The 23730-nt window shown below is 31.1% G+C and overlaps 1 protein-coding gene and 1 long non-coding RNA gene across 2 annotated transcripts in view; one reads left to right on the top strand and one right to left on the bottom strand.

Moving 5' to 3' along the window:
* Positions 1-11637, top strand: part of LOC127245258 (MADS-box protein EJ2-like) — a 33581-nt gene extending 21944 nt beyond the window's left edge. The window contains exons 2-7 of the mRNA XM_051266020.1: positions 1778-1856; positions 5435-5496; positions 5571-5670; positions 6641-6682; positions 11037-11078; positions 11172-11637. Of these exons, the coding sequence (XP_051121977.1) occupies positions 1778-1856; positions 5435-5496; positions 5571-5670; positions 6641-6682; positions 11037-11078; positions 11172-11261 (415 nt within the window). The 3' untranslated portion in view covers positions 11262-11637. The remainder of the gene's footprint in view (positions 1-1777; positions 1857-5434; positions 5497-5570; positions 5671-6640; positions 6683-11036; positions 11079-11171) is intronic.
* On the bottom strand, positions 7611-22455 carry LOC127245259 (uncharacterized). The gene is made up of 2 exons (XR_007837423.1): positions 22340-22455; positions 7611-7879 (listed from the first exon to the last, which is right to left on the bottom strand). It is a non-coding gene; the product is annotated as an uncharacterized LOC127245259 (long non-coding RNA).
* Positions 22456-23730: the final 1275 nt, after the last annotated feature.

Raw genomic sequence — 23730 nt, 5'->3', positions numbered from 1 at the left:
GGCTAACCTTAATTTATTCAAGAGAAAGAAAATGGGAAGAATGGGAAGAACAATCTGACATAATAAACCATTTAGTTTTTAATATTTTGCTTCTCCAGAGTGACTCTTCTATTTTAGTTCTACCTAATTAACTTGACATCTAATCCCTGTTTGAAAATATTTTGCAAGCAGCATCAACTTATTATTAATTTATTGGTTTCTAAATAATATTTGGTAAGACACAATTTTCTACAGAGATAAGTACAGCCTTTACCCATGCATGGAACAGCTCCTGTGATGTCTAAAGAAAAGTACACAATACTTGACAGACAACCTACAACAATTAAAATTTACAAGAATTTTGAAGGAAATTTGGGGAAAATTCATATCTATAAGTTTATTTAGATGATCAGATCAACTGATTTCTTGAAAACATTTTGGGAGTTTTAGTATGTAGAGAATAAAAGGAGGTGTGATCATAGGAAAGTATTTTTACAGTGGATGTCCTGTTGTTATATTATTATCTCATGTTGTATGTATAAGATTAATATATAAAATATATAGTAAATCAAATATATTAACAATTACAGATTTACAGGGGGGGAAATAAAGTAGGAAATTAATTGCTTTCATAGTGATTACAAAATAAATAACAGCACTAAAGGTCCTGCATGTTTCATTACATCCCTAATTCACTTGTTAGAGTTGAGGTAAAAACACAAAAGTAGGCGAGCTTGAAGATAAGACAGCAAGGCTGGTTGATTGTAGGGTCTCAGCATAGGTTTACTCTTATAGGGGCCCCTTCTGAAATTAGCTAGATTCCCTGTATCTTCCATGACCTAGACTGTGTTGTTTATCCTCATTAGTAATCTTTTGTCGTCTTTTGTTAGGATTTTTAGTCTCACTCCTTTCACTGGATATCTCATATTATTGTGTTTATTTATGGAAAGTTGAATTTTGGATTTGGGTTTTAAATAGTAAAATTTTGAATTGAAATAATTTTTTGATGTGATATAATAGTAAAACCCAACCCAAAACACCACAAACAAACACACTATAATGTTTTTTATTTCGCTGAGAGTCTGAGACATACCTTTCTTTCTGTTTTTTTTTTTTTTTAAACGGAATGATCGAAATGTATATATACCAGAAGAAAGTATATTTACATCTACTCTCGGCACACCCCGGAAAAGGTTAACCAAAATCGATGAAAAGCCCACCGAAGCTCAAAAGCTCAACCCAAAGCAAGCCAAAAAGGAGTTTCCTCACAAAAAAGCGACTAAGCAAGCAACAACATTGTACCCTTTCTCTAGTATATGATAGATTGTCTTATATGCTATATAATAAACTCCATATGTTTCCCGCAACTAGAAATTGCTAAAGATGTTTGTTTGGCCTCTTGGGAGTGTTAAACTTTGTTGGAATGCCTTGAACTCCGTATGTGAAGATAACTATACCAAACTAAAATATTTACAACATAACTATGCACTGCCTATGTCAAAATTAAGAAATTCTAAGTAAGTAGCTTTGTTCTCTTATGGAGTTTGTTCACCTTGTATCCGTGATCCAACCTTATTATCATGAAGGAAACAAAAAGTGTACTCCATATTTTATTTTGGAGAAGCTTATCATTTTCACTATTTGTCCTTTCTTTGTATCTGTTTCTGTATGTATTGGTCATTATTGGTTGTATTTTCATGCCTACTCTCATCTTCCTTGGAGAAGCCTTGCATTTTATTCATGTTAATTAAATCAGTTCATAAGACTCTCATTTAACTTTGTGTTTATTATCTTCCAGCCTGACAGACATTCTGGAACAATACCAAAGTCGTGTTGAAACTGAATCAGGTCCTCGTGAAGGAGTTTCTGGTACACAAGTAAGATTCAATGTAACCGAACTTAATGAATCTCATGCTGAGACGTTATGGTTCCAAAATTTTATTTAGCATAGATATAATAGAGAGTTATAATTACCCCTACTGTTTGTGAGCATTCTCAACAGCTGGGTATGCAGAATGGCGTAACTACATGCTTTTCGTGATTACTCTTTTGACACATTTGTATTGTTAGATGAACATTTATTATTTTCTTAGGTAAAATGAAAATGAAGGACAGAATACTGTTTGGAAAACAGTCTTATGATGGATCAATTTCTACCATCTTCCTTGGCGAAAACGAAAATATGCTCAACCTTCTTGATCTAACCTTCATCTATAGCTTGCACAACCTATAGTAGTCTAGTCTAACGCATCATATCCCACCAGAACTCCGAATTAAGTGTGTTTGGGTGAGAGTAGTACTAGGATGGGTGATTTTCTGGGAAGTCCTTATGTTGCACAAAAAAATAAATAAAATAAACCATCTATAGCTTAAGTGATGGAGTTTAATTACCCTCACCTAAATGCTTTACTGCATGCATTTGATCTTTCTAGGAATCATTAAAACATATAAATACTTTCTAACATTTGGGTCATACAAAGTCTTAATTTATTAATTCCATATTGATTGATTTCCAATTTTCATCACCATCGTATTTTATCAAAATTTTATATTTAATAATTTGTATTGGTAGTCAGTAGTCTAATGCCATACTCCAATTTCACATGTAGTATATTAGTTGTATCTTGACTTCCATAAAATATAATAAAACAATGAAAAAACAAATTTTGGGCAACTAATAGAAGTCATGGGAATTTATCAATCATCTGGCTTAGGAAATGTTAGTCACTCATGGTCGTGTTCTAGAGCTTGTTTGAAGGCAGGCATATGGCATGCCGTATGGCACAGACCACAGCAGAACTTGTCATAAAATGGTATAATAAACCAAATACAATTTTTACCTTTTATCCTTTTTACTAAAATAAGATATGAATAAATTTTATATGAGTTATCATAATATAAGCAATTTTAATAAGACACAATGTGTCCGCAACAAGAGCACTTTTGAGATCTACCTATATTGGTAGAAAATTGAGGACTCTTGCCTGTACTATGTGAACAAAACTTGTGATAAGAAGGAAAGGGCATTAAACCTGAAGTTTTTTAGTCATTAAAATTCATTGATTTTCCTTTGATTTTTTTGCCAATGCTTGGCAGGTAACACATTTGATTTTGAATAAAGAATTTTTTTTTTGTTTATTTATTTAGTTAATAGTATTATCATTATTATTATTTTATTTTAAAACTTTATTTCTTTATTTATTTATTTGCAACTTATTTAGGCATATTTGATTATTTTTCCGTTAATTCTTCTCAATATTGTATGGTATTAAACTTTTGACTTCTAATACTATTGTTAAAATTCTGGAGTCTTAACCAAAAGGTCAGTGTTATGTTTTTCATTATCTATCACCATAAGATTTGTGGAATTTTTTTTTATGTACTTTTTAAAATTTGGACGTATTTGAATATCTTTTTGATTATTCATCTTAGTATTGCACGATAACAAATTTTGGTTTTAAATATAATTATAAAACTGTTATTGTTACTCTAGTTTACAAGTATTCATATGAGTTGTGGCCATCGGTTCTTCATTACATGGCACCCTGAGAAGTTACATAACTACCCCATCCCAGAATAAAATAATAAAATATTGATGTTGATGCAAATTTTTCAACAATAAAAAATAAAATCCGAAAATAGAATATTAGGTAACACATTTGATTTTGAATCAAGAATTTTTTTTTGTTTATTTATTTAGTTAATATTATTATTTTATTTTAAAATTTTATTTATTTATTTATTTATTTGCAACTTATTTAGGCATATTTGATTATTTTTGCGTTAATTCTTCTCAATATTGTATGGTATTAAACTTTTGACTTCTAATACTATTTTTAAAATTCTGGAGTCTTAACCAAAAGGTCAGTGTTATGTTTTATTGTTGCTCAAATGTTATTTTGGTCATAAATTTTTTATTACCTATCACCATAAGATTTTTATGTTCTTTTTAAACTTTGGACATATTTGAATATCTTTTTGATTATTCATCTTAGTATTGCACGATAACAAATTTTGGTTTTTAGTAATAATAATTGTTAAAGTTTCCTTTGAGTCTTGACCAACATCTCAGTTTTTAAATATAATTATAAAACTGTTATTGTTACTCTAGTTTACAAGTATTCATATGAGTTGTGGCCATGGGTTCTTCATTACATGGCACCCTGAGAAGTTACATAACTACCCCATCCCAGAATAAAATAATAAAATATTGATGTTAATGCAAATTTTTCAACAATAAAAAGTAAAATTCGAAAATAGGATATTATCTTCGAATTTGATATAATTAATATCTGAGATTCGGAATCTCTAAACACTGTAAGTAAACTGGAAAATAAATGCTACAGACTGAAAATTAAATGATGATCCTCGAATCACTTTGCTGTTGTTTGAAGATGATTGAAGATCCCCTGTTGCTGATCCCAATCCTTAAATATTCCTCTGAAACAGTACCTGGAACCGTAGCCCGAACGGTTACAACGCCTTCTCTCAACCGTCTACTAATTCCTCTTTTGCTGACACGTGTTCTCAACCGTCTTGTTACCCGCGTAACCCAACCGACCAAGCTACTATTCTCACTCGCTCTCCGCAGCATCCGACCTCCACAACAGCCGACTCGCTCATCCGACCGCAGACCAAACGACTTGTCTGTCCGACCACGGACCTTCCGACCTTCTTATCCGACTGCGGACCAAACGACCTAATTGTCCGACCACGGACCTTCCGACTTGCTTATCCGACTGCGGATCAACCGACCTTAAACCAACCGACCTGCTTGTCCGACCACGGACCTTCCGACTTACTTATCCGACTGCGGATCAACTGACCTACCTTTCCGACCGCGGACCTTCCGACTTGTGGATTGTCCAACTCGCAGACCATCCGACTGGCGGACTATCCGACCTGCGGACCATCCGACTTGTGGATTGTCCGACTTGCAAACCATCCGACTTGCGAACAACCCGACCTGCGAACCATCCGACTTGCGGACCACCCGACCCGCGGACCATTCGATCCGCCTATTTCCTTAGAAGGACGTCTGGTTCAACTGATTATTTTGAAATGCCCCTTTAATCAATTTAGCGGACCCAATTACAGGCCCACATCTCCTTCTAGCTTGGACCTTTTAACCTAATTATAAAATTTATACGTAACAATTGAGAAAAGAACAAAATGCATGTATAATAATAAAATACTGAGAAAAGAACAAAATGCACGTTTTTCTTAGACAAAATTGACATCATAGTATAGTAGACAAGATTTCTTTTCTTTTAAATTAATATTTGCTGATTTTGTAATGATTGTGAAGAAATTATTTTTGTCACTGTTAAAATTGTGTATCTTGTTTCTTACCTGTTTACGTTGCAACTTTTCAGATATGTAAAGCCACACAGCACTGTGATGGTTGTAAAGCCATACCTAGTTTCACACTGACAGTTGATCTTGTTGCATGTAGGAGCAATACTCTAAATATGCAGGACTGCACACAAGTGTAGAACTCCTCCATATTGTGGAAAGGTAGCATTGCTGGCACTGTAAACTTAGTCAAATTTTTAACTGATGCTGATTTATAATTAAGTATATTTACGTAGGGAACTTGGAGAGCCGTATGATGACCATCTTAGTGTGACAGATCTTGTACATCTAGAAAAACAACTTCAGGCTGCTTTAACACGAACCAGATCAACAAAGGTTTAACAATCCCTTGATTTATTTTTCTTTACCCTTTCTGCTATTATGAGAGCTCATGCTTTCAAAGTGTAAGCTTCATCTCTTATGCCCTTTATGCTTATGAGCACTGGGTAAAAAAGAAATAGTTAATCCTATTAAGAATTTCTGAAGACTGGAGTAGACTTCCTAATGACTATTGATAGAATGTGGATCTGTTTTGAAAGATGACTATTGATAGAATGTGGATCTATTTTGAAAGGCTGTGAGGGAAAAATTTGTGACAGCTTGAGGAAACCTCCTTAGGTAGATTGCTGATATAAGCTAGTAAGTCCCATTTTTTGAGATTTTAGATTACTCATATATTATTCATACATAAACAACATATACCTTTGTGGTGATGGTTATCTAGTGTCATCACCTATATTTAGTTTAATAATTTCATTTTTAACTGTGGGCCTGTGGATTTGAGTTTATATGTAACTCTGCAACAGAGGTAATCTCTGGAGTATTTGAAAAACCACCGACTATTTGAAAAACTGTGTATATTACCTTTGCAGGTGGAAGAAGTCTAGTCACTACCTATATTTAGTTTAATAATTTCATTCTAATTGTGGACCTGTGGATTCAAGTTTATATGTAACCTACGGAAGGAGTTATCTCCTAGAGTTGTGTCACAGGTCAATCCAACGGCACAAGACAACAGGTGCAAACTTTTAATTTGCGATTACTAATACAGGTCCAGGCTGATATCTTGGCCTGAGGAGAGTGTATAAGAGTCTGATAAAAATTTTCATTGGGGTGGTATAATAACTGAGTATCTGTTCTATTAAGTTACATCCCTATGTATGATTTTAGACAGGCAGTTATCTTTTCATGTCATGTTTATTTACTTGTGCATTTTTGTTTTTCCGGCCAAGCAAAAAACAATGCAGTGATTTACCAAAAGAAACATTGTTGCTTCGTTGAGATATATTCATTTCCTTTCATGCAGACACATTTGCAGCTGGATAACATATCACGTCTCCATGAAAAGGTATGCAGTTCTATATTTAAAATTTCCGCCAGGACAATGAAAGAAATGGTATTCCTTTCTTGAGCACACTAAACGTCAGAATATCTGATTTAGTTTTAGTTGAATCTGCAACCGACCTATCATATCCTGATTTAATGGGAAAAGAGTGCACACGACCTTAAATGAGAATCTGAACCATGCCTAAGCAAGGGACTGTTAGGCTGGGTTTGTGACATCACACCTTTAATGTATTGTTCACTAACTTTAATATGGCTTGTCTTTTGGGTGATGGTTGTTACTATCTTATATAGTCTTTCTAAGACTGGTTTCTTGGGGGCGCCTGTCATAGGACAGAGACTTAGTGCAGAAAATGTTCTTTAGACTAGCTCAGAATTCCGTTATAGATAGAAATCATCCAGGTTCTGCTCTACTTCTCAAAATCCATATGTATAATGAGGAAAAGAAAGTTGTGAGCATTCTCTCCTTTCTCCGCCAAATTCCCGTAAGTTAAGTGAATGTGATATCAGTGTCATCCTTCCAAGCAGAAAAAAGGGACTTGGGCACTTGTGTTGGAATCTTTCACAAATCTATCTTTGTTAATAGAGAACCGAAATATCTGGGTAGCTAAAGGAATGGAAATCAACCGAGACCCCATTAGTAGAAGGCCAATGAGAGATGGATTGGATGAATGGACATTGGATTTTTGTGCTCACAATGTTTTGGGGCATACAAGACAGTTCTTTCTACTTCAAATAGGAATGAAAATCTTTGGAGCATAATATTTTCTGTCAACCTCAAACTATGATACTTTGTTCTCTTTAACTGTTATCATTGCTTTCTAAATTTTAATAACTATATTTACTGCTTGCAAATAATGGCATAATATAGTGGGGAATTTGGAGAAACAGGGATAGATAAGAGAATAAAAATGAACAAACTGGATAATCGGTTGGATCGTGTAACAAACACTTTTTGAAAGTTATAGTTCATCCCTATTATCGAGTTTACATGAATTTAATGGGATAATCCAACAACACACTCACAATTTCAATATGAAAAAGGGGTTTAAAATAAAAATTTTGTTGATGCTTGTATTCTTTATCAACCAACACCTCAGAATTTGCCCTCGGTACCTCTTGGCTCATATATAGCTCGACATGATCCTTTTTGATAAATCCTAATCACGTTGCAGCTGATCCATATGAATAGTCCTGTATACTTATATGAAGAAAACCATTTTTATATTAAAGTTAATGGAAAGACCAACCAACTAGACATTGTTGCTAAGCAATACAGATGAATGGAGATCGTTTTTGCAACTAGAGAAAAGGGTTTAATACAATCCATAACATAAACTTGTGTAGGGGCTTTGGTTGGATCCTTGGTTCTATGCATCCATGGCAGTTGAACTCTAAAACAAATGAGCTTTGCCTATTTATCGAGAATGTTGTCGACTTCCGTTTGTAGATAAATAAATAAATGATGTATATCACTAATAAATTAAGCTTTTAAGTGAGACGGTCGTTTATAATATCTAACATGATAACAGAGTTTTAGGTCTTGAATTCGAGTCAAACTGTAAGTAAATGGCTTAAGCTTTTAGGTGACACGGTCATTTATATCATTTATCTGAGAAGTTTCTCCCCATCAATTTTCAATATACTAAGTGAAACTGTTGAGGTTGGTTTCTATTTAGTTGTTTTGGATTTCTACCACCCTTTTTATAATAAAATCTAGTTCTGTTTTCTAGAAAAAAAAAAAAAAAAAAAAAAAAAAAAAAAAAAAAAACTTGTATGTAATCTTCCGTCTTAACTTGAGCCTTCAAACAATCAATTGTGCTGCTGCAACTAAATTAGACATTGACTATTTATCCTCAGATAATCAACTTGCAAACATATTGATAGTTTTATGAGGCACTTGATTTGAATACATATGGATTAAGTTTGGACTAAATGGCTAGAACACTCCAGCTTGGAGTGGGTGTTAGATTAGGCCCATTTAGGTATATGCATGTATATTATTTGTGCTAATTCCTTGTGCAAACACATCATTGAGAATATAGAACACATATTTACATAGAAGATAACAATCATACAAATAGAGAATATGAAAGCAGCAATAGATGCTAAGAAAGAAAATTTTATATATGGCGAAAAATTACAAGATCTATGACCTTTTCAAATGGCAATGGGAATATCAGGATTATTCTACGTGGGAGATGAAGATGTAAGAGATGGTGGTGATGGCTGAGAGTCAACTTCGAGTACTGACTAGCGAAGCGAGGCATATGAGAATAAACTTGCAAATTAAAACAGGTTAAAACGGTTACCGGGGTAAAAGATAAACTCTGGAATCAATAGTTGACTAAGAATTGGACCAAGAGCAATGTGAGACACAACAGCCGAAGTGAGATCATCACAGCAAAGCGTAACAAACGATGAAAAACTAAGTCATCCTTGGTGGGCATAAGACATGGATAAAGTTGTCTCATAGGTGACATCAACATATACAAAGAAGTTATTTAGAGATGGACTGAAGCATTTATAATCTTTTTGGAGACAACAATACCCAAGAAAAAAAGGCATGTATAGCTGTATGAGAACTTGTCAGTTCTAGGTTGAAGCTGGTGAATTCAAAATCTGTGAAGACAATAAGTAAGAGGATTTTCCTAGTGTCCTCTTAATAGCCTGAAACTTCAGAAACTTTAGTGTACTCTTCTAGAGAGAGGATGCTAGACTAGGTGCTGAGCCAATGGATGGGAAAAAGTAGCAAAGCCATAATTAAGGATCACAATGTGAGCCAACCAAGCTGGGATATTTGTCCCAGCACGTTTTTTCCTCATGAGCATCTTTATTGCGATGAATACAAAGAGGTTCACCCTATACTACAACAACCTTGTCCACATGACTGTGCCACAACTCTATCTTAGTTTTAGACTTAGGTCATACCATGAATGTAAGCGTATTGAGAGGAGATGCAGTAATAGAGCAACATCAGCTTGTCAATTTTCTACAAATGCAGAGTGATGAAAGTGAGAGGTGTGTTTTAATTTTTCTAGTCACAATATTGGTGGGCATGGCAGAAGTAGGACAATAGTAAAATAGTTGGTACCAATTATAAGCATGAAATAACACTAAAGTTGGCCTCGACATGGAAGCCCAAGCAACTGTCCAGTTTTTGTCTCATTTGACTGCCAGCATGTTAGTGAGTTTCTGGAGAAAACAATCGATGTCAGTATGGTCGCTGGAGCTTCCTGATTAGGATTGTGTGATCAATTACTGAGTTGACAGATGCAGTGGAGATGGTTTACTGAAGATGAGGAAAGATACAGGCACTAGGCTACTGGTTTCCGGGTCTAGGTTTGTTATAAGGAGCTTCAGTAAAATACTTTGATAGTGTGAAAGGAGTGGAACTAAAATATCTCCAAAGCTCATTTGATGCTACAAAAACAATATATGAATTTATACACAAGTTAAATGAGCTGAAAAACAAAACTAAGGACAAAATTTTAATATCCAACTGTGTGCAACTTAAAATGCAGTGATTGAAATCTAAATAATTTTGTTATATTGGTGTTATGTATAATGATATAAGTCCTTAGAGGTGAAAATGTGGTAATATAGAAGATGATTATAGATGGATATAAAAATGTGTGTTGATAACTGAATTGTACTGTGGCTAGGAATGATCTCCCCATCACATTTTTATTATCTGTCGTCCCTTGTACTATGCATTTATCATCTTAATTAATAAACTATTTTACTCTTCAAAAAATAAAAAATAAAAATTGCACATATCTATGTTATCATAAGCAAGACAGCTTCAAAAAATAAATAAAATTGCACATATCTATGTTATCATAAGCAAGACAGCAGGTTTTTAGATAATGCATATTGAAAGTAACCTGTTTTTTGTGATATGTAGAGTATACTCAAATGGGATCCAAACATAGGGACTACTAGAATAAACTTTCTAGTCAGTTGCTAATAGTTTAGAAGATATTAAATTGTTAAAATCCTGTGCTTACTCCTCTCTCTTTCTCTCTCTCTCTGGTTTTTCTTTTTAACTTGAAAAATATTATTATATTTCTGTTATTAACTGCAAATAAAATGTTGGATTCCTTGAAAAAAAAAAAAAAAAGTAATGAAATCATAATCCTCTAAGTCATGGAAGATTAAATATGGGCATAGAAAAGAGTCATCATAGTATCAATTTATTTCCATTACGAAAGTTAGTGTCACCTGTAACTAAGAGAAGTAAACATTTATTGCACCTAAGTATATAATGTTCCCTTCCCCCAACCAAAAATTTTACTCGTCTCTGTTCTGCTGCTTCCATACTCATCTGTAAAGCAACTAAAATTTTCCTCGAACAGGAAAAGATTTTGGTAGAGGAGAAGGATGATCTGGGGGAAAAGGTAATCAATGTTGAAACCCCATTGAGATTTAAAGAAAAACATAAAGAGTACTGCCACGTTGTTTGTCTATATTAATCTTGATTGCACTAACAGATTGCTGGAAGCACTTCAAATGGGAAAAGAACAAGGTTGATATTGGATCTCAACGTTGTAGCCAACGACAGTGAACTGATAGAAGAATAACATATATTGCATGAACTTGCTCAAATCATTTCAGACATGTAATTCAACAGCATTGTGACAACTCAGCTGAAGGGGACTTAGCCAAAAGTTGCTTGCACCTCATCCTCCTCTGTATTATGACACTCAGGCTATTTCTGTGTAGTGTAAGCTTCTTAATCCCTTTACTGTATTATCACCTTTTTGGCACTACTGATTTATCAATGCATGAAGTTTCTAAGTTTCGTCAACCAGTGTGAAGTAGTTTTCGTGAGTCGTACCTGTTTAAAGAACTGTTTGTTGAAAACAAATACTTGGACTCATGCCTGTTTAAAGAACTGTTTGTTGAAAACATTTATTTGGAACTTGTATGTTAAGTGACTTTTTATTGGCTTGCATACCTACTGATGTCATTTTTAACTTTGTTATTTGATCCATGAGCCTACTAGAATTCAGGTACAAATAGCTCCTCATGTAAGACTAGGCATCCCCTCAGTTCTGATATCTGATTTTTTTACCTAGCACGTATAGGGGAATTATTTAACAAGAATAATTTGATAAATAGATGAGTAGATGGCGGCAAGCTTTTACGGTATTTTCTTAGCTCCAGGAAAGTGTAGAGATTTTCAAGGGTGTGGTGAAAGGAAAATAATGTGGACATTAAGAGTCATGTACTCGCACAGAAGAAAAAAAATCATTGCATCTTATTATGGTCAATGTTTAGGGACGAGAGAGCAAATGGAACATAATGAAGAGGACATGATTGTTTTGGATTCCTGCCCAGTTTAGCGGACTTATGTTTGTTATATAGGATGGCAATTGGTATTTTTGAGCTTAGTTTTTCATCCCCTTGGACTAGATAGTGTAAAACTTGTGCAGGATATTTTGTTATTTCTAGGTGGAATATGGATACATTTCGAATAAAAGTAGGATCTAAAAATATATAAAATGATATAAAACTAGGTGGATATGCATTTGTTTTTTTTAATCATATTTCACATCTATCTTTTGATTATTAAATGGTATCAAGGTTTCAATCAAGAACTAACTATTCAAATGGGATGGCTTGCAAGTGTTAAAGGGTTTATTAGGAATCATTTACTGCACGTTATCTTTATGATGTCCAAGTCCAAATAAATAGGTATTGCATATTCAATCATGCAAATTGTTGTCATTATCTACCTCCTATCAAATATTGGTCCCCTCCTAAAAATCTTGTTCTAACATGATTTAACAAATGACCTCTATTGGAAAAATGACTTTCCCCCATGGATGCTTATTTTGAAATAAAAAGGCTATTTACTCTCATTTTTAAAAACCAATATATTATTTCTGGAAAAAACAAAAATAATTTGACAAAATGACGATCCGAAGATGGATAGGATTGTATTACTTGGCTCTAAGAGTTCTTGGCTTCAATACTTTCTATCTCAGCACTTAATAAAGTGCAATTTGAGTATTAAAGTCAAATATGGGTTGATAGATTTGGTACTTGTTTATATCTTATGCAGCTTTAAACTAGATTTGCTATTATATAACTCTTATAACTTCTAAAAGAGAACATGTTAAGTAGGATATTGTTTCCTTAATCTCCATATTTTTTTTATTTTTTATTTTGATCGGATTCTTAATCTCTATTTCATTCTATATAAATGTGATGCATTGTTCCCAACATGTACTAGATTCTAAGAGTTGACATGTAAATGGTCTATTTTTTACCTTGTTATACACAAGAACCATTAATATAGCCAAGAAATTGATATGATGATCATGCAAATATAAATCTTCATTTACACATACTTTTCATTGCGCACACAGTTTTCAAACACAAACATGAAACCATTACTTCAATCCTTAAAGATGCTAAATGTGATTTTAAAAAGATAGGCCATTTATTAACCCCAAAAGCTCATAAAATAAGTTAATATACTATAACACGGAATTTTCTTATTATAGTGGAAGTGATGGATGCAACATAAATACAATTGAATTAAAAAATGGATGATCCCTTTAACTACCTATGTTCATAAAATTCGAAACATGTGAAACATCAAGATGATAGCTTAGAATGCAGTGACTGAAGATAAGAATAATTACTAAATTCCTGGATCAAACTAAGGGAGGTCATATTGCAGAGAATTTATAGCATGTTAGCTTGAGCATGTTTGATTTCCAAAGCCACAAATTGTAAGAACGATAAGTGATATTACTTCCCTTAGGACTTTTTTGTATGTAAAGAAAGAACTTTAGGCATGGTGTAATAATAGGTATAAATAAAGAATTTAGGTTTTAAAAATTTTAAAATTATATGAAACATTTTCAACTTTTTGTAAAAGATAATAATATTACTGCTTGTTCCTTATAGATTTAAAATTGATAGATTTCAAATCAATCATGTGGATAATTTTCTTGAGTAATTTATCATAGATGGACCAATCGTGCTCATGTCTATTTTATTCTCTAATCAATCAAATATGTTTAGATTTGCTGACCACTTTTTCAAATAGTTAAAGATCCACAAGTGACATATTCAAAACACTGGGACTTCAAATATCCTATAGATAAGGTTCTTTAGTAACTTATCACGTATGGACAAATCATGCTCCATCTATTTTGTTCTCTAATAATTTAAATATGTTTAGATTTTGCAAGTCACATCTTCAAACGCTTATGGTCCACAAGTGACATATTCAAAACATAGAGATTTTAAAGATAAAGTTTTTTAGTAACCCATCATGGATGGACTAATCATGCTCCAATCTATTTTTTTTATTCTCTAGTAATTCAAACATGTTTAGATTTTGCAGGCCATATCATCAAAAGGTTATGATCCACAAGTGACATTCAAAACATGGGGATTTCAAATCATCTTATGGATAAGGTTCTTGAGTAACTTATCAAGGAATGACCGGCCGTGCTCCTATCTATTTTATTCTCTAATAATTCAAACATGTTTAGCTTTTGCAGGTCACAGTTAACATTGGGAGTCACCTTCATCCTTATATTTTAAACATTTTACCAGTATTGAGCTACATTATGGTTCTTGCACAAACTTCGGTGATGCTTTTGTAACAAATAGATGTCTACAATACATTTTGGTATGCTTACTTGATATAAAATCTTATTATTAGAGAAATCTAGGCATGGCTATGCTTGAACAATTTCTTTTAGGGGTGTGTTTGTTTGAGGGTTTGGAATTTAAGTTGTGATTTGATTAATGAAAAAATTGAATTGAAATAGTTGTACGATGTGATATAAATAGATGTTGATGTGATATTTTGAATGTAAAATTAATTTTAAGTATAATATAAAAAATAAAAAATAAGTATTTGATTTGATAGTTTTTTAGAAAAAAAAAAATAGTGAATAATAGAAGACGGACAAAATCTTCCAAACGAATACACCCTAGGTGAAAGCCTCACCTCTCCTTTTGGTTGATGTTTGGTGGTGGGGGTTGGGAATTGAGATTAGGATTATGATTGAAATTAATAAAAATTTGAATTGAAATACAATTTGATGTGATATAAATAGATATTGATATTAAACTTAAATTTTAATATTAAAAAAAAAAAAAAAAAAAACTAATTTGATATTTTGTGATGAAAGAATGTGAATAGTTATTCGGTTGCACCAAATATATATATATATATATTATATGCATATATATTAGATGTGTGGGCAAGGTTTATGGTATATAATATGGGAACATGGGAACGTTTACTTCAAATGATTGCATTTATTTTGATAGATTAAACAATAGATAAATTATATTATTTAGGAATGTTTCCAAGTGTGTGACACTTTTTTTTAGGAATGATGTTATATGGGGTTTGCTTTATCCTTTTTTTTTTTCCTTTTCAATTATTTTTTTTATGAATTGATTGTTACCAAGACTACTACTACAAGAGTCTCAAATTCCTTTCTGAGCTGACGAAGGGACTTAGTAACATATGATATTTTTCTTCAATTAAGTAACAAGATTACTCATCAAGATAATAAATTATGATTGTATCGAGATTAATATTCTAAAAGGTTTGAATTCTCATCTACTATCGAGATTAATATTCTAAAAGGTTTGAATTCTCATCTACCCACGTGAAAGGACTTAAGTATCATATGATATTTGCCTTCAATCAAGTATTGGGATTACTCATCAAGGTAAAGAATGATGTTTCTACCAAGACTACTACTCCAAAATGTCGGATTTTCTTCTTCTAGCGAAAGGACTCAAGTATCATGTAATAGATGTCTTCAATCAATTATCAGAATTACTTTTCAAGGTAAGAAATGATGATTCTACAGAGACTGCTACTTTAAAAAGGTTCGAATTCCTTCCTAAGCTAGCGAAAAGGCTCAAGTATCATGTGATATTTGCCTTCAATCAATTATCGAAATTACTCCTCAAGGTAATAAATGATTATTCTACTGAGACTACTACAATATGTTTGAATTCTTCTCTAAGCAGACGAAGAGACTCGAGTAGCATGTGATATTTGTCTTCAATCAAGTATCGGGATTATTCATCAAGATATGAAATGATGATTCTACCGAGACTTCTACTCTAGAAGGTTTGACTTCCCTTCTAAGATGGCGAAGAGACTAAGTATCATGTGATATTTGACTTTAATTTCCTTCAAAAATTTTCATGAAACATATTTGACACATGATTGGTTCAAAAAAAAATCATCTATCGTTGCTTTTTAAAATTGTTAATAATTTTTGCAAGTTCCCTAATGTTCTTTATGTTTATAATGAGAAACATCATTTTCACATGCTTGATGTTTTTGCAACTCTTGGATTCCAAATATTACAATCTTGTGGTTTCTGCTTGCCGATGGATGATCATAGCGGTCCAAAACATGCTTTTGGAAGCTACTAATTTGCCAATTATTTATCATGGTTGGGCCGCTCAATCACGATTGTCATTCACTCGTTTAGCTTTTGTCAATGTTGGCACAGAAAGTAGTTTCATCACTAGTCATGTTTTTAATATTTATGCATTTCACTGCTCCATTGGAAATTCTTGATTTTTCCACCATATCCTCTATAGCACAAGTCCTTTCACAAGCAAGTTTTCTCGCAAGCAATGGCTAGGGCTATTGGAGTCGATTCATTTAGCTTTTGTCTAGTAATGTCAATGTTGGCCAAAAGCTTTCTTTTTATCTTCACACATTTCATTGTTCCATTGAAATTCATGTTTTCATTACCATGTTGAACCCCGTCATAAAGCAAGTTTTACTTGTCATCATTGTAATATCACCAATCGTTTTTCCTTATTATTAAGGAATGAAAATTATAGCCAAACAATGAGCTCGGTGTACCTTTGTACACCAAACATAGCAAAATAATATATCAAAACATTAGTGCAATCAAGGTTTCGAGAAAGGTATTAGACAAAGTGGCAAAAAATATTAGTTACCGAGTTCTACTTTCATGAGAGAGTTGGTTTAAGGATCCAAAAAGGGGCAACTTCAGAGTGGATCTTAACACGTGCACAATGACAAAATCAGCCTTAGAAATTTGGGGGAGCAAAATATCAATTCACTTTTTTTTTATTTAATATTGCCTTTTTTTAATTTCTCCCGATGCAACTAGGTAAACAAAAAGAAGGAAAAAATAAATAAAAGTTAAATTTTTAGAGAAATATTTAAGAAAATTTAATAAAATTCCATAATTTCTACCAAAAAAAAAATTAAATCTAAAAGTATAAATTAATAAAATTACAAAAAAAAAATATGTATATTTTTTACACTATAAAGTTAAAAATTGAAAAATAAAGGGGGCAAAATAATAAAAAAAAATACATAATTTTATTATTTTTAACACTAAAAAATATATATATTTTTTGGGGGGTTGGGCCCCCTAGCCCCTATGTAGTACCGTCACTGCACATGCAAGGTAAGGACCCGATATAAGCATTAAGAAGACATTTTCCTAATGCTAAGTATTTAGTTACATTTGAGTTTACGAAGCTAATATGTTCAAAGATGATAAAACACTAGTCAGTCTTGGATTCTAAAAGTAGAACCATTTGAATTGATTTTCCTCAAACCAATTGTAGGGGCCTTCCATGAGGATAGTGGCTTTAGCCTCAGTCTATATTGGTAGTCATTAAATAAATGATTGTCCTTGGAGAATAGAACATTTTTTACTACTTAGAGCTGCTTTCTTGGGCCTCATAATATATTGACATGTTCTTTGTAATAAGTGAACTTGATCAAGCAAAAACTTACATCATTATGACAAACAAATGAGTTATGATTCTCATGATTTAAGATAGCAATTGTACCAATTGATCTTTTCTTTTCGTTTCTTTTTTTCACTCGCTTGGATCACTGTTTCTTGATTTAATTACTTATTCCTTGTTAGGATGACTTACTTCCTTTCTATTATTTAATGTTCTAAGGTTTCAAACCCGTGGTAGTAATTGTTCTCGTATTTTTTATCCTTGTTACCTTTTCTCAATAATTTGAAACTACTAAAAACATCTCAATAGTAAGCCACTTCAAGATGAATGTATTTGACCAAAAACAAGCAAGAAGCTGATTACCACAAAGAGAAAATGGCATATGATTCATCCACAAATTTTTTTTTATATATCCAATCTCATATTCACACACATGTCTATTTGGCCAAGCCTTTGTTTTTGCAACCAAGATTGTATTTTACCCGTCCAAGCGTAAAGAACTCAAAAGAAACAAACAAAAGGTGGATTACCATAAAGAGAAAATGGTGTATAATTTATCCACTGTATTTGTTTTTTTCATATACCCAATCCACATCTCACATACATGTCTATTTAGCTGAGCCTTTGTTTCGCAACCAAGATTATCTTACCTATCCGAGCCTAGGTATAATTTAACAGATGAAGAAGTACCGTTAATTTCTTCATGCTCCGTTCCAAGTTTGAAGTACTATTTGTACAAATATGGACCCTCACCCCTCCCCATTTTTTTCTAATCTTTTTGAGAAAAATCTCTTCATAAAATATAGGAGGTAGAACTAATAAAATTTACCTTTTACAAAGATTTGAGGTCACTTCTTAAAGTTTTCTTTGTTGGTTGTATTTCTTTTTATTGAGAAATCAAAGAGAGTGAGCATTTTAGCAAATATTTCTAATCTACCTTTGTACCAATTTTTATTGAAGCTCATACTATGAGGCGGTTAAAGGGGATTTGATTGATTTAATATAAATGAAACTAGAAAAGAAGATTGAGGGTTGGAACAAAAGCATGACATAAATTCTTGGAATTTCGTGGGCATTCATAAGTCTTTCATCATTCTTAGGTAGCTTAGCCCTATTTTGAAAGAATAAATTCCTTGCTATCCTTGAATTATTTTGTATGCGAGCTATTGGTTGAAACTTCTCACAGCCAAGTAGCTACTATTCACTTTCTCTTTCCAGTGTTAATTGCTTCTTCACTCTTAATTGTAGCTACTTTGGTTAGGTTTTGATTACCATATATATTGTCAATTGACCATACCCATAATTACAACATTCAAAGGCATATACTTGTCTTCAATTTCTAAAATTGTTTAAATTTTAATGATACAAGCATTGCCATAGTCTCTTTCCATAATATTAACGCTCATTATCAAATTTTATATGCGATTATCTTGAGCACAAATACATTAAAGTAAACATGGTATTAGGTCGGATAAAATAATATTATCCGACCTAATCATTTGAAGTAAACGCACCCTATATATATCATTTTTCAAATGGTTAAGATTCTCTCAATTTCATATTTTTCATGTTTTACTTTTGGTATAACTTTTTAAGCATCGCAATTATTGATAGCATATAACTATCTCAAATTAGAATAAGAGTAAAAAGATGAGACATACACACTATATTGTATAAATTTTCGAACGTAACAATGTCCATTTGTATGGATTTATAGATCTTAACTTAATGAAGCTTAAAGAACAAGCCAGTTTAATTATTACCAATTATGTGGATCTCCTTTCTAACATAGACACTACAAAAAAATTTCGTAGCAAAAGGTATGAACATAGCAAAAATATTTTTGCGATGAAACTCATTTTATCACCTATATCGCGTTAGTAAGGGTCTTTGGCGACAAATACGACTTTCCTAAAAAAAAATAAGTTTTTTTTGTAACAAAAGTTAAGAAAAGAGATATAGCTAAGAAAATAAAATTTCTTAGCTAGAACTCTTTTGCTATAAAATTAAAATTCATAACAAAAGAGTTTTAGCAACAAAATATGTATTGACTTTTCTAGCCAAATGGTTTTAGCTATGAAAAATAATTTTGTAACTAAAACCTTTTTACTATAAAAATATAATTTCTATAAGCATTGTCACTCAAGTCGTAAGCACATCGACAAATTATCTCCCTTTAAAAATAATTTCACAAGAGGTTCAAACAATTTTCTGCTAGAATTCTCATTTTCTTTCTATATATCTCTCTCTTGCGGACATATATATATATATATATATATATATATGAGAATCAAGCCTAGTTCCCCGACTATGTCACTACATAAATGCATATCATTACAATATTCTTCGTTCCAATGTAAGATTGAAAAAAACTTAAAAAAATAAAAAATAAAAAATAAAAAAGGCCATAATCACCAATTCAAGAAAATATTATCCAAAAGAAGAAAAAATAAAATAAAAATTACATCATAGCCTCACTTACCAATGACCAAAAAAGAAACTTTGGCTCTATTTAAATAAATATTTTTTGAAAATTTTAGCATTATTTATTACTAGTAAATTTTTTAAAAAAATATCATATTAAATATTTAAATTTTTACTTTTTCTTTCCAAGATTCTCTAAACTTTCAAAGTTATTATATAAAGAGAGTATTCTTCTAGAATTGAAAACCTCTTTGGCGGCGGTGATGTTATGTTATTTATGTTGTCATATGATAGTAAAAGGTTGTCTACCCCAACACACATACAATCCCAAGACATACGTGTCCTATATTTGTTAAAAATTGACACATGTCCATTAATTGTACTTATCTACATTATATCGTGGCAACTAAAGTAACACTACTTTGGTGTTAAAAATACAATCAAATAAGAACAATTCTCACAATTAATTAAAAATAAATTAGATTCAATTTAATTAGTGTAAAAGGGTTTTGAGATACTAATGATAAATATTGTCCTGTTCCAAATTTTTTGTTATGATTTCTAATTTTGAATGTTTAAAAAAAAAAAAATGTAACTTTCCTTCCCTTGATTCTAGATTTTATTCTTTTATCATTCTAAATACAATTTATACAATTATTTCAAATAATAAATAATAACAAATTACTAAAATTGTACCACTATACGGAAAGTAAACATAGAAAAAAATTGTGAATTCAAACATTTTTTAAATCAAAATTATTATAAAGTAACAAATCAATACATTATTTCAGAATATATATATATCTATAGAAAAAAATTTTATTATTTCAATATATATCTTTGTATGTATTAATTACAAATATATCGTGCTACCATTTTTATCATTTTAGCAACTAAAATGATAATATTGTAATCCATTAAGTATAAGAAAATATATATTCCAGATTGGGATAGTTTTAAGACTCTCTTTTTTTTTGTTTGATTTTATAAAACATACCAAACACTGCAATATTTCTTTTTTGGTTTGTCCAAAACTCAATGTAATATTTCTAAATTTAGAAATAATTAATACGCAGTAATATTTATATATATATATATTAACATAATAAAAAACAAATAATCATTTCCCTCTCCATCTCACCTAAATTTTCGTGTCAAGTATAAATGTTGCACTGTGTTTGGGAGTATTATTTTATCTAATAAAATATTATTTTCTAAATTATTGTTAAAAAGAAAAAAGAAAAAACACCCACATCCTAAAAGCATTAAATAGACAAAAAGAAGTAAATTAAGAAGCATTTATATTTATTAGACAGCAAAAAACAATTCATGAATTAAAAATAAAAAATAAAAAAGCAGACAAGTGTATTGACTGCACGCACGCACGCACGCACCGATGCAGTCCCCACGTCGTCGATAGTTAACATCACCATTATTACAGCATCATATATACGTGTCTTATGCTAAGAGACCTATGCCCTCTTCAATTCTAACACAAAAAACCTCCTAAAAGGTATGCTCTAATCTATGTACTTTTCAATTTTTTTAATATATGATTACCACTATTATTCCTGTCAAAATGTAAATATATTTGCTTACTATATATACTTTTTAATATTTTATTATTATATATAGAAAAAAAAAAACTGTATATTTTTATTAACTTTTACTATAATTTATTTTTTATTTCTATCAATTTCACATCATTTTTTAATATAATTACATATTTTAATAATATTTTTTAAATTTTAAAATTTTTTTAATTTTAATTAAATTATTTAGTTATCTTATTTTTAATCTACAATTATTTTATTATATAATAATTATTTTTATCAAATACACTTCCTAATTACTTTTCAATTATATTTTACCTAAATTTATATATACAATAAAGGAGCACCTTTGGGAGGTCTCAGGTGTCGATCATGATATTTAACATTAAAAATATAAGGTATAATTTTATTTTATTTTATTTTTTGCGTAAATATGATTATAATAATATTACAAAAATACTAATAAAAATATTTTTATTTTTTTTAATTTATACTATATTTTTATATAATAATTAATATACAAATATAACCATCAAAAAATAAATAAGACTCTTGAGAGCTGCAACGGAGGTAGTAAGGATATAGTAACTTTTTCTTTTTAATACTAGTATTTGTTCTTAACAATAGTAATCATAAAATATTGAACCCAAAATAAACAGCCCTAAGATATGTAGTGGAGGTGAAATTACTGCAATTTTCAGATCAGACCTCCTCGGAGAAGATTTTAGGGTTTCTTACAGTTCTAGAATCAATGACATTAATCAAACACATAGGCAATGTAAGAGTATAAAATCAAATTAAACTAAAATTGAAGGGGACGCTACTGAACGAGTGCAGAAATAATTTGCAAATACAATAAAAACGCCCAAACAACGAAAGGAAAGCGAAACGAATTCGACAGTTGATATGGTAATGAAGATGGAGTGTCGAGAACTTACAGAATTCAGAAACGTTGGAAATTCTCGAAATAAAATTGGACCACGAAATAGCTAACGAAATATTCTCCTCCTTCGTCTCCAAATGAAATCTCCTCTTCAGAAAAGTAAGGTTGCATTGCGAAGAGAGACTGATAAAGTTCAATATATATATATATATACATACATATGTGTGAGAGAGAAGTAAAGTTATGACTTGTCGCCACCACCACGTAGCTTGGACTTGGCGGATTGTGAGCCGTTGAGATGGAATCAATCCAACGGCTGAGCGGGGTGCTCCGATGCTTCAGACGTGGCCACCTGGAACGTACGACACGTTCAAGAGCTGACACGTGCGGAGAAGCAGGCACTAGGTTGAACCTACCCGGTCCTGATGTGGGGCCTTAAAAAAATACACATGTTCATTTTTTTTATTTTATATATAGATGGGTGTGTTTGTTTGGGGGTTTGAATTTTGAATTGAGATTTGAATAATAAAAATTTTGAATTTGAATAGTTGTATGATGTAATATAAATAGGTGTTGATGTAATATTTTGAATGTAAAATTGATTTTTAGTATAATATAAAAAAAATGAAAAATAAATATTTGATTTCATATTTTTTGAGGAAAAAAAAAAAAAAAAAAAGATGAATAGTGTATTTGGAGGAAAATCCCCCAAACAAACACACCTATATAAATAAAACAAAAAGTTGCTCGATTACTAATAGATCAAACAACTTTGTTTGAAGCAGCATAGGCGTTGGCCAGTCCAAAATTTAGATTTGATCATTAACAATATCGATGATCAATGTGTAAGGCTTTGTCAAACATACGGACTTTCGATTGACCCTCCCAACTATCCAAATGCACATAGAAGAAGAAGATATACTATGAAGAAATTCGAAAAATCAGAAACGACAACTAAACCGTACGTATATTTCAAAATATATAAATATTTTATTGTTTCTATTTTATATGATTTTTTCTTTTATTATTGTATAGAGACCGGAGAATCTTCGAGAAATATTGAATTAGCATATCCATTACCGCACATTGAATTAGGTGATTAATAATATATTTGGTATGATTTATTTAGAAGATATAATGTTATTTTTCTAACATTTTAATAATTATTAAATTAGATGTTTTTTTAAAAAATAAAAAATAAGTTAATGATCGAGAAGATGTAAATCACAATATTATAATTGAAGGTAATATATATATATTTATTTAGAAGATATAATATTATTTTTTTAACATTTTAATAATTATTAAATTAGATGGGTTTTTTTTTTTTTTTTTTAATTTTAGTGAATGGCCAAGAAGATCTAAATCAAGTGTATATATATTAATAATATATTTGGTATGATTTATTTAGAAAATATAATGTTATTTTTTTAACATTCTAATAAT

This window comes from Andrographis paniculata, unplaced genomic scaffold (assembly GCF_009805555.1).
Source record: "Andrographis paniculata isolate CXL003 unplaced genomic scaffold, ASM980555v1 Contig22END, whole genome shotgun sequence".
NCBI lineage: Eukaryota > Viridiplantae > Streptophyta > Magnoliopsida > Lamiales > Acanthaceae > Andrographis > Andrographis paniculata.
The sequence above is the reverse complement of the archived record's forward strand: the minus strand, read 5'-3'. Positions and strand labels throughout refer to the sequence as shown.